General features: G+C 35.7%; 2 protein-coding genes across 2 annotated transcripts; one reads left to right on the top strand and one right to left on the bottom strand.

Moving 5' to 3' along the window:
• Positions 1–154: 154 nt before the first annotated feature.
• On the bottom strand, positions 155–9,253 carry LOC140756093 (uncharacterized). Its single transcript, XM_073091502.1, has 5 exons — positions 6,651–9,253; positions 6,071–6,243; positions 5,219–5,435; positions 4,460–4,603; positions 155–2,176 (listed from the first exon to the last, which is right to left on the bottom strand). Exons 1-5 carry the CDS (start codon positions 8,952–8,954, stop codon positions 2,018–2,020), a joined length of 2,997 nt encoding a protein of 998 aa, XP_072947603.1. The 5' UTR covers positions 8,955–9,253; the 3' UTR covers positions 155–2,017.
• On the top strand, positions 3,251–4,466 carry LOC140756138 (uncharacterized). Its single transcript, XM_073091578.1, has 3 exons — positions 3,251–3,271; positions 3,408–3,587; positions 3,932–4,466. The coding sequence occupies exons 1-3, from the start codon at positions 3,251–3,253 to the stop codon at positions 4,370–4,372; spliced, it is 642 nt and encodes a 213-aa protein (XP_072947679.1). The 3' UTR covers positions 4,373–4,466.
• Positions 9,254–9,344: the final 91 nt, after the last annotated feature.

The following is a 9,344-nucleotide window of genomic DNA, read 5'->3' on the forward strand; positions in this document are numbered from 1 at the left end:
GTTTCTTTTACCCAATACATAAACCTTTGTAAGCATAAAATCGTTAAGTTGGATGGGTCCCAAATATGTTTAGGTTTTAGGGTTTCAAAGGGTTTTATCGCATTGTTAATGAATACAATAAAACAATTTTAGTAGTTAGTAAATTAAATTCATATTCACTTACAAATTCTGTTTATTTCCATTGTCCATATATAGACACTGTTATCCCTAAATTATATGACCTACAATGATAAAATACATATTTGTTTTAACTCTACATTTAATGCATTTTTACCATATAATAAATACATATAAGGTTAATGAAATAAGAGATTACAGTTTTGTAATTTTGACCAAGTTTAGTATTGTTTTTTACGTTTAGTAAATGTATTTCGTTAACAGTGAAATAGACTTTGTAACATTCAATTTTATAATATAAAAATATTCAATTTCGGAAATCAAACTATACAATTTGGTCATTTTTAACTGTTACTTTTTATTATGTAATAATATTAAATATTAAATAATGTAATTGTATCATGAAAGGCACTTTATTCAATAAGAAACAGAAAAGAAATAAAATGTTGTTATATTTATAAATTATGAAATATATAACTTATAAGAAGTGAGTGATGAAATTACCTTAAATCTAAATAAATTCTAATTTAAATGATATAAGAAAAGAAAATGTTGTTAAAGGAAAGGAATGAAATGTTTCACACAACAGTAGTGTAAGTCGATGCACATTCATGTTTAACACCAATATCAATGTATAAGAAATCGATATAGAACTTTGGCTGAACGTATGTTTTCATTAAACTAATTACATGTTCTAAATTATACTATAAACTCATAAACATCTAAAACAAAAGCATAAACAATTTCATCTACAACATAACATGATAATAGTCTATGGCTTATTACCTAACAAGAACTAACAATAAGTATATTATGATATTAGCTCCATAATAATGGAAAAGAAATCATTCGAGATAAACAGGCCACATGCTCCCGAATGGTTAGAACCAACAATTATTGCCTAAATTTTACAACAATGGAGACAATTACTTCACATTTAAACAATAATTTTAGTCAGGCTCTAATCAGTCCTAATATAAAATAAAACAGATACCTGTCAAATTGCACATAATTTTTTAAATATAAAAGAATTAGTTATCGCATATAACATATACATTACAAACTCACTCAAGACGCCTGATCTAGTGAAGTTTTAAAATTTTCCAAGTATAAAAATGTCAATGGCGACATTACGATGCAGATTAGGAATACAAAATGTTATAACTTATTGCTTTAAGTTCAATGAACTGGTAATTTAATTAGGCAATAAGTGGTAACATGACGCAACGAGTAGGTACTGCATGTCCCGACCCACTGCGAACATACATAGTAAATATGCACTGCATTTATGGCTCAAGTTAGTCAAAATTGAAAGTTTTATTACTTTTATATAAACTTTTAAAATGATATCATTGATATTTTTATACATTTGGAATATAATCTAGAACTGAGGGAAACTATTATTATAAATAACATAAGCAATTTATTCACCTTCATGAAGTGGACAATCATAAAATGAACTTTATGCGTAATCAAAAAAACTAATATTTTGCAGTGCCAGTTTGTGAACATACACACAATTACAATTACCAAAATTATCTTCTCATTAACACGCAAGAATAACTTTCTTTCATTCATATCTATAAGTAAGAAATTTATATGTTCTCTTTTACAATTTATAACCACCATTTTATAGCTTAGACAAACCTTATAAGTTTTCGTATTTATATGACCTATTACTAATGATATATATCCTCTCCCTATTAACTTAAATTAATAGACACTTACATTAAACAATGTGCAACCATTCACTGACTCAACAACATGTTGTGTATACACGGAACATTTAGAAGAATTATATTGAATTATCTTTGTATGAAATCAAGAAAGCAATCATATTAATCATTTTAAAATACCATCATTAGTATTTTAATATTTCATGGACTCAATTTTTACGTAATTAGGCGGTGTTTTCGTGTGCTCGCAGCAGCTCCTGCCCCTCCACAGAGGTCCAGTACTCCACGAAGATGTCTCGCTCTGTGTCTAGACAGGACAGGAATGTTTGCTCGTTTTCTCCCACTTTCTTCAAACTAATCAGTTGTTTCTTTAACATTACGGTCTGTAACAAAAATATCAAAATGTAATAAACAAGTTTAGTACATTAATAACAGAACTATTAATGGACACAGGTGTAAATGCAGGGCAAACATATAACATACTTTTTTAAAGTAATCATTCATTTTTAGATGACAACTAAAACTGCTAAACTGATTTAAATAGGACTTTCGCTTTATAGGGCTTTATTAACTTATTAAAAAAACTATTTTAAAATATTTGTTTGTTTTTATTATGTTATAATAATTTATGTTTTATGCTAACAGCCACATAGATTATACTTAATATATAGTACAGTAGGACACATTCTAGATATAAATAACAAGCAATTAATATAATAAAAACATTTATGAAGGAATTAAAAAATAAGACAAAGTTTTTTATATTATTCTTTAAGAAATAATTTTACAAAAAAATTGTAATAACAAGACAGTAGAAAAATAGATTCATACATCTCCTAAATAATATATAATCTTCTATAAAACGAATTATTTAGCATCACTGGGTTTGTAACGGTATGTTATCAATGTGGGTCTCGACCTATTTAACATTTCTCAATTATCATTCATAAACATCTTTAGTACTACTCTAATAACTGATGTGGCTGATCAGTATTTTGGTATTTTTGGTATTAACAGTAGGATTACATGGCTCCATATCCAATGAAAGTGATGATGTAGTTCTATATTACTATGGTTTAGTAAGTATATACAATGATAACAATATTATACAGTTTATTACATAAAATGATTATGATTATGACCATAATAAAATTGAAATGCATGTTTATAATTTTAATGTATGTTCAAATTTCTTTTTTTTTCTGTAAATTGTTTAAATTTATTGAAAAAACTTTTTTATTTATTTTTATCTTCAATCAATATAATCCATTCCAACCCAATCAATTAATTAAATTCAAAAAATTGTTTAAAAGTGTTTTTTGCATATTAAGGAATCCGATCTTGGAATGAATACCCGAAATGAATATGATTTACTACGGAAAACAAATAACTTATGAACTTATTAATTTTATTAATTATCAAATGTCGCTTTATTTAGCTGACATCTAAAGTGTACGATGTCGTGTGTAGTGATAGAGGTAATGCGACTTTTGTACATCTTATCATAGGCAAGAAAAGAAATATCCTTCTAACTGGCTGGCTATCAAATGTTTCCTCCCCTAAACAAAGCTATAGCTTTGTGGGCTATAACTCCATCCATGGTGTGTGGTGCAGGAGGAGAGCGAGCGCGGGCTGGCGGCGTGCGGGGCGCGCGGGGCGTGCGGCGCGCTGTTGCGGCGCGCGTGGCGGCCCGCCGCGCTCGTGCGCCTGTGCCGCTGCGCGCGCCGCCGCGCCTGCGACACGCCCGCGCCCGCGCCCAGACGCACGCCGCTCAACAACTGGGCGCACTTGCAGGTACACAACCTATCTCTCATCTTTTATATTGTACACGTAGAGCCTTTTTTATTCTTTACGAGGGAGCAAACCTTCAAAAGGTACCTGACGACGTAAGAGCGACACCGGGTTATATGGGATTTTTACAACGCTAAAATATCCGACGGAACACGACCGGAGTGCCAGAGTGGAGACCGGAGAAAGATAATAGCGTCACAATGATGCTTCCCGAGAGAAATCACGAAATAAAATTGAATTAAGTTTATTTTCTCAAATACTTTTGAAAGTACATAAATAAACTTATAAAACCGCATATTCAAATCGCTTTGTATTTTTTGAACAGCCTTTGTTCCCCACTGTTCCAGTTTTGCGACCCAATCACCGATTGGCCTGAATGCTCTATATACGACACGGCCCTTACCGTCGAGACTTCCTACGAGCGCATGAACCCAGACGAACTCGAGGAAATGCACCACAGGGGCATTCAGCTCACACCTCCAAAAATCACATTGACATGTCGGTGCCGTGAACCGAATTACTGGAAACTAATCAACACGACGGAAGATGGTACCGTTCGTACCTATAAATGCGCCTCCTTACCTCCATGTAAGTCGGGCGATTTCTGTGGGAACGTCAATTACGAATTGAATTCATTATATCAGTCCTGCTTGTGCCCTCGGAATCACATGTGCGAACACAATGGAGGCGTCACTCATATGCAAATATCTGAGCTGTTATATCAAGGAAAAGGATGGAAAGCTTATTGCCAGCCAATCAGTGATGACTATACCTATGAGGATTATTAGTTATCAAATCTCAATATACAAATTCAATATCTTACAGCTGTGGACAAAAGTATTTCAAAACTTATAGGTTTATATTAATGCACTTACCGGCGCCGGTTCAGCTGCGATATCCTTGACAATGTTATGGACCTGTTCGGTGAACCGTTCTGGCCACAGGACTCTGCTCACCAGTCCTCCTTGTAGTGCTTCTGAGGCAGACAACTGCCGCCCAAATAATATCAGGTCATTCACCTGAAAGTTGAAAGAATGTAGTTAGAATAACATTCAATAAATTCAATATAAAAATGGTATTAAACTATTATTAACTTTTTTTATTTATTATTATAATTATATTTTCCTTTACTCAATATTTTGGGACAGTTGAATATTAAATAAAAACATTGAATTATATCTAGGAATACATACAATATTTTTGCTGGTATGAAGTATGGATACATACTTAATACCAGCTTTTTACTCTAATTGGAGATATTAGATCGTTTTTCGTTACTCATAAAGCAATGCGCATGCGAACGCCGTTGCAGGTGTTTTTTTTTTTTTTATAATATAGTAGTATCAGACAAGCATACATTCCACCTGATGGTACGTGACTACTGCCGCCCAGGGACATCTGTATTCAAGCCCAGATAGGTTTAGATATTCCTACCTGAGGTCGGCCACAGATGCGCCGCTACCCCTGAGGACTAAGCTGGAACGCCTCGGATAAGTATGTCTCCCTTACACCATCCTTCAAACCGGAACACAGTAGCGTTTAACACTGCTGTTATGCCACAAATGGTTCTACCACCTTCAAACATTGCGAACGTCGTCGCGTGCGGTGGTTAATATAGTTAGTTACAAACGTACAACGGAGTGGGGCAGGCGGCAGCGGGCGAGCAGCGCGGCGGCGGCGGGCTGCGGCGGCGCGCGCGGGCCGGCGGGCGCGGCGAGCGCGAAGCTGGCGCGCTCCGACGCCAGCACCACGTCGCTGAGCGCCGCCAGCGCCAGCCCCACGCCGCCGCACGCGCCGCGCACGCCGCTGCACACCAGCTTGCTGTGCCGGTCCACCGCCGCCAGCACCGACCTGCCACACGAGACACTCAATTTTGAACCTACAACCTCATGTGCGTTTTGGGGAGCTAGAGTTCAATTCCCCCTTAAAAGGGAGGTCTTTTTACCACGCTTTTATTAGCTTGACCTGTATGTATGTATGTAACAGAATCTTTGAACTCTATTTTTATCCACTTTGAACAGTCTGATTAATTTAAAATGATGAACAATTATCAAGAACAGATGACAATACACAATTCTAATAATTGTATCCCATTCTCCTCACCAGGATCCCCAGGCATCAGGATTAACGATTTTCCTTGGGCGATTTTAGTGTGGTTTTTAAACTATAATTATTTGACTTCAACCCTTTTTTGTTAAACCGGAACTCTCACTTTTTTTGCTGCCAACTTAGAAAAATCCCCTGCTCGCATCTCTCCCCCTTAACAAAACTGTAACTACACCCAAAACAGATGATGTTTGGCAGTTCAAACCCCTCCTTAAATCGGTTTTATAGGAAGAGCAGGTAAAGTAATCAGGTAGATGGGTCATAAGGCAATAAGGAATGTCGTCCGGTGCAGGTGCCGCCAGCATCTGGTATTACGTCATCCGCTTTCAACGCCTAGACCTGCCCCCGACACATATTAAGATATAGTAAACAATATTTACCTTATGGCATCAGCAACTTCAAGGGCTCTATCAACAGACTTTGTCTTTTCATCCTTCATTTGTGTCAGGTCCAAATTTACACACAGACTGCTACAATCAGTTGTCAACAATGTAACTGATGTACTGTTTAAGCTATCTATAAAAGCTAATGCTTGCTCCATTTCTTTAAGGACCTGAAACCAATAAAATTATTAAATAATTAATGCTTTTTCTGCCTAATTAATTGGATGGACCAAAGGAAGATAATACTTCATAACCCTGCTACAGTGCAGTTTGCTGGTGGACAGTACAAGTTCACTTCCAATATGTGTCAGACGTTTTCAAACCATCCATGACCCTTTCAACATTTAATCTAATGATAATATTCAGTATTGACATCCTAATATGCTTTGTGAATTATGCAGATAGCAGATGCACATAACATTTAGCCACTAGCTGTTACTTATCTACCTCCTGACCACAACTGACATTACTTTATAGAACAGGTATGATCTATAAACACAAGGGGTATTAAGTTTTTCAAAAATGATGTACACAATTAATCTTAAGTTATTAAACTAAATATATGTAATTAACATACCTCAACATTATGTTGCAACCCTGTTTTTTCTATGCATATTTCAGCTAATCTTTGATCAATTCTAACAGTTACATATTTAAGTTCACTTTTCTCTTCACTTCGTGTAACTTTCTTTTGTTTTGGAGGTTTCTCATTTTTGATACTCTCTCTTTTCCTTTTATTTAGTGCCAAGGAAAGCTTACAATTAAGCTTTTCTTTTATGGAAAGATAATCTTCCTTATTTATAATTTCACTACTTGATTTGTTAGCACTGTCCGACATGAACACATCAGTTCCTTGCTCTACATTATCTGTAGTGGATGTGGTCTGGCTGGTTGTTTGATTATCTGATGATGGCTTTGACGACCGAGTATGAGTCTGCGTGGAGTTGGAATCAACATCACTTAATCGTCTGGGACTCATGCAGCTGCTCGAATAAGAGCTGGACGAATGACGCCTATAAATTATAGAGTCATCAGCACTGTGAGTTTCAAAGTCTTCACTAACTGAAGGCGATTTCATAGAATTATTTAAAGATACCCTGTGCTTCAATCCTAGAATTTTCTTAGCTTCACCATCTTCATATTTTTCCTTCTTTCTTTCTCTAAACTTCATCTCTTTACTATCAGGAGTTGAACTTTGTATTTTTTTAATGAATTCTGCTTTTGTTTCTCTACTTTTCTTGCCTTTAGGAGCCTCTGGTGTAAGTTGGTATATCATGTTGACGGCTCCCTCATCCATTAATAGTCTATCTACTTCAGTCAACCTTTTATTTTGCTTACTATTCTTTGAGGAGGGTTTTTTCCATTGCAGATTTGACATGGGTGACTTAGACTTTGCCCTTTGTGGTGTTTGTTCAAGTTTACCTTTCTTAATTGGTGGTTGTTCCTTGGCACCCAGCTCTTTTATAGACTCTCTATTCTTTGTTTTTGTTTTTGTAAACGTATCTGGATTGTCCGGATCAAATATAACTTTTTTCTTAATAACTCTTCCTAGCCTACGCTGAGGTTGACTTTCATCCCCAGATTTTCCTCTTTGCGCTTGGTCCTCACTGGGTACGGAATCAACTGATGCCCTTATTGATGGTTTTTCTTGATTTGCAATGGTTTCTATATTTTTTTTCAGATTCTCTGTTTCATTTAGTACAGTCTCACTCTGTACTACAATTTCTTTAGTTACGTCGGATTCATTTGGTTCTTGTTCTTCATCATCCCAATCCATTACCAATACATTGACAATATTGTCTGCTTGACTTTCTTTCTCAGTTTTTTTCTTTTCTACATTACTCTGCACTTCGCTATTACTAATTTTGTCATCTTCTACACTTGTGTCTGACTGAGTTTGATTGGATTTCTGTTTCTCTGTAACCCCATCAACTTTAATGTGATTAGTCTTCTCTATTTCTTCATAAGTCTTCTTTTCTTTTTTTACCTTTGTCAATCTTATATGTCTTTTGTATTTCCTTTTATCATTTTTCAGTCTTGAAAGTTGCTGCAAAGCTAATTTAGTTTCCATTTCACCTTGAACAAAACCTTTTCCTTCAACAGGTGGTGGTGGGGGAGTTGGCTCTACATCATTGCCTTCCAATATGTATAATAGCTCTTCCTTATTAAACACTTCTTGTCTCACTGAACTGTTATTATTCTCTGATATCTCTGTTACATCAGACGAACGTAAAACTTCGCTTAATTCAATACTTTCGCCAAATTCACTCAAAATATTGTTAGAGGTGTCACGACTATCAGTTTCACTCGAAGGCTTATCTTCAGGAGTGTCTACCACACCGTCATTAGCTTCAATTAATATTTCTGTGTTGAACTTTGGTATGTCCTCTGATGACGCTTCAATATCTCCGACTTCGATGATATCAACATCATGGTAAACTTCTTTTTCGGCTCCATCATCAATTACCACTTCAGTAACTATTTCACTAACTTCTATTGTAGTAACCTCTTGCTCTTTTGGTTGAGCTTCAACAGAAGTCTCATTTATGTCTGTCTTATCAGTTTCTTGTGCAGAGATATCCATTACTTCCATTTTATCCGTTTCATTCGGAACGTCGGCCTCACTTGCTTCTATAGCGACAGGAGGATTTTCAGCGGGCTCGACGGCATCTGTAGTGACCACCGTGTGCGGCGCAGTGCATACCTCGTCACCACCGGCGATCGCCTCGGGTTGACCCGCTTCTCCTATCTCGGCGACACCGTTCGATTTGTGACATAAATCCGCCGCGACAGCAACTCCTTCTTCCTCGTTTTCTACTGTGTTAGACTTTACGACATCTGCTACAGAGCTATCGTCGACATGTTCTTGGACAGCTTCCATTTCAATAAAACTTAAAAGACTCAAACTTTACTATTTATCACTTGTAAATTAATTGAAGGATAACCTATTGTTGATAAATAAATCAAATAAACGTAATTGTCATACACTTGCGACAAGTTGTGTGATTACATTATCGCGTGAAAGTAATTAATGTTAAAACATAATACACATAACGTTTCTAAAATAGGTTGAACAAAACAAAAACAAGTGTTTCACTTCGCTCAATTTCAATTAGATTTTTTTTCAACGCGTCCGTCCATTTCAAGTAGTCATAAATATGGGTTGCCAATGTTGCCAGTTGCCACATTGCCAAACATATAAGAGAAAATCGTCATATATTATTTTAACATTAACTGATTAATTTTACATACTCTACGATAAATATTAAAA

This window comes from Epargyreus clarus, unplaced genomic scaffold (assembly GCF_041222505.1).
Source record: "Epargyreus clarus isolate Ecla_fem2 unplaced genomic scaffold, WU_Ecla_fem_2.2 ptg000034l, whole genome shotgun sequence".
In the NCBI taxonomy this organism is placed as follows: domain Eukaryota; kingdom Metazoa; phylum Arthropoda; class Insecta; order Lepidoptera; family Hesperiidae; genus Epargyreus; species Epargyreus clarus.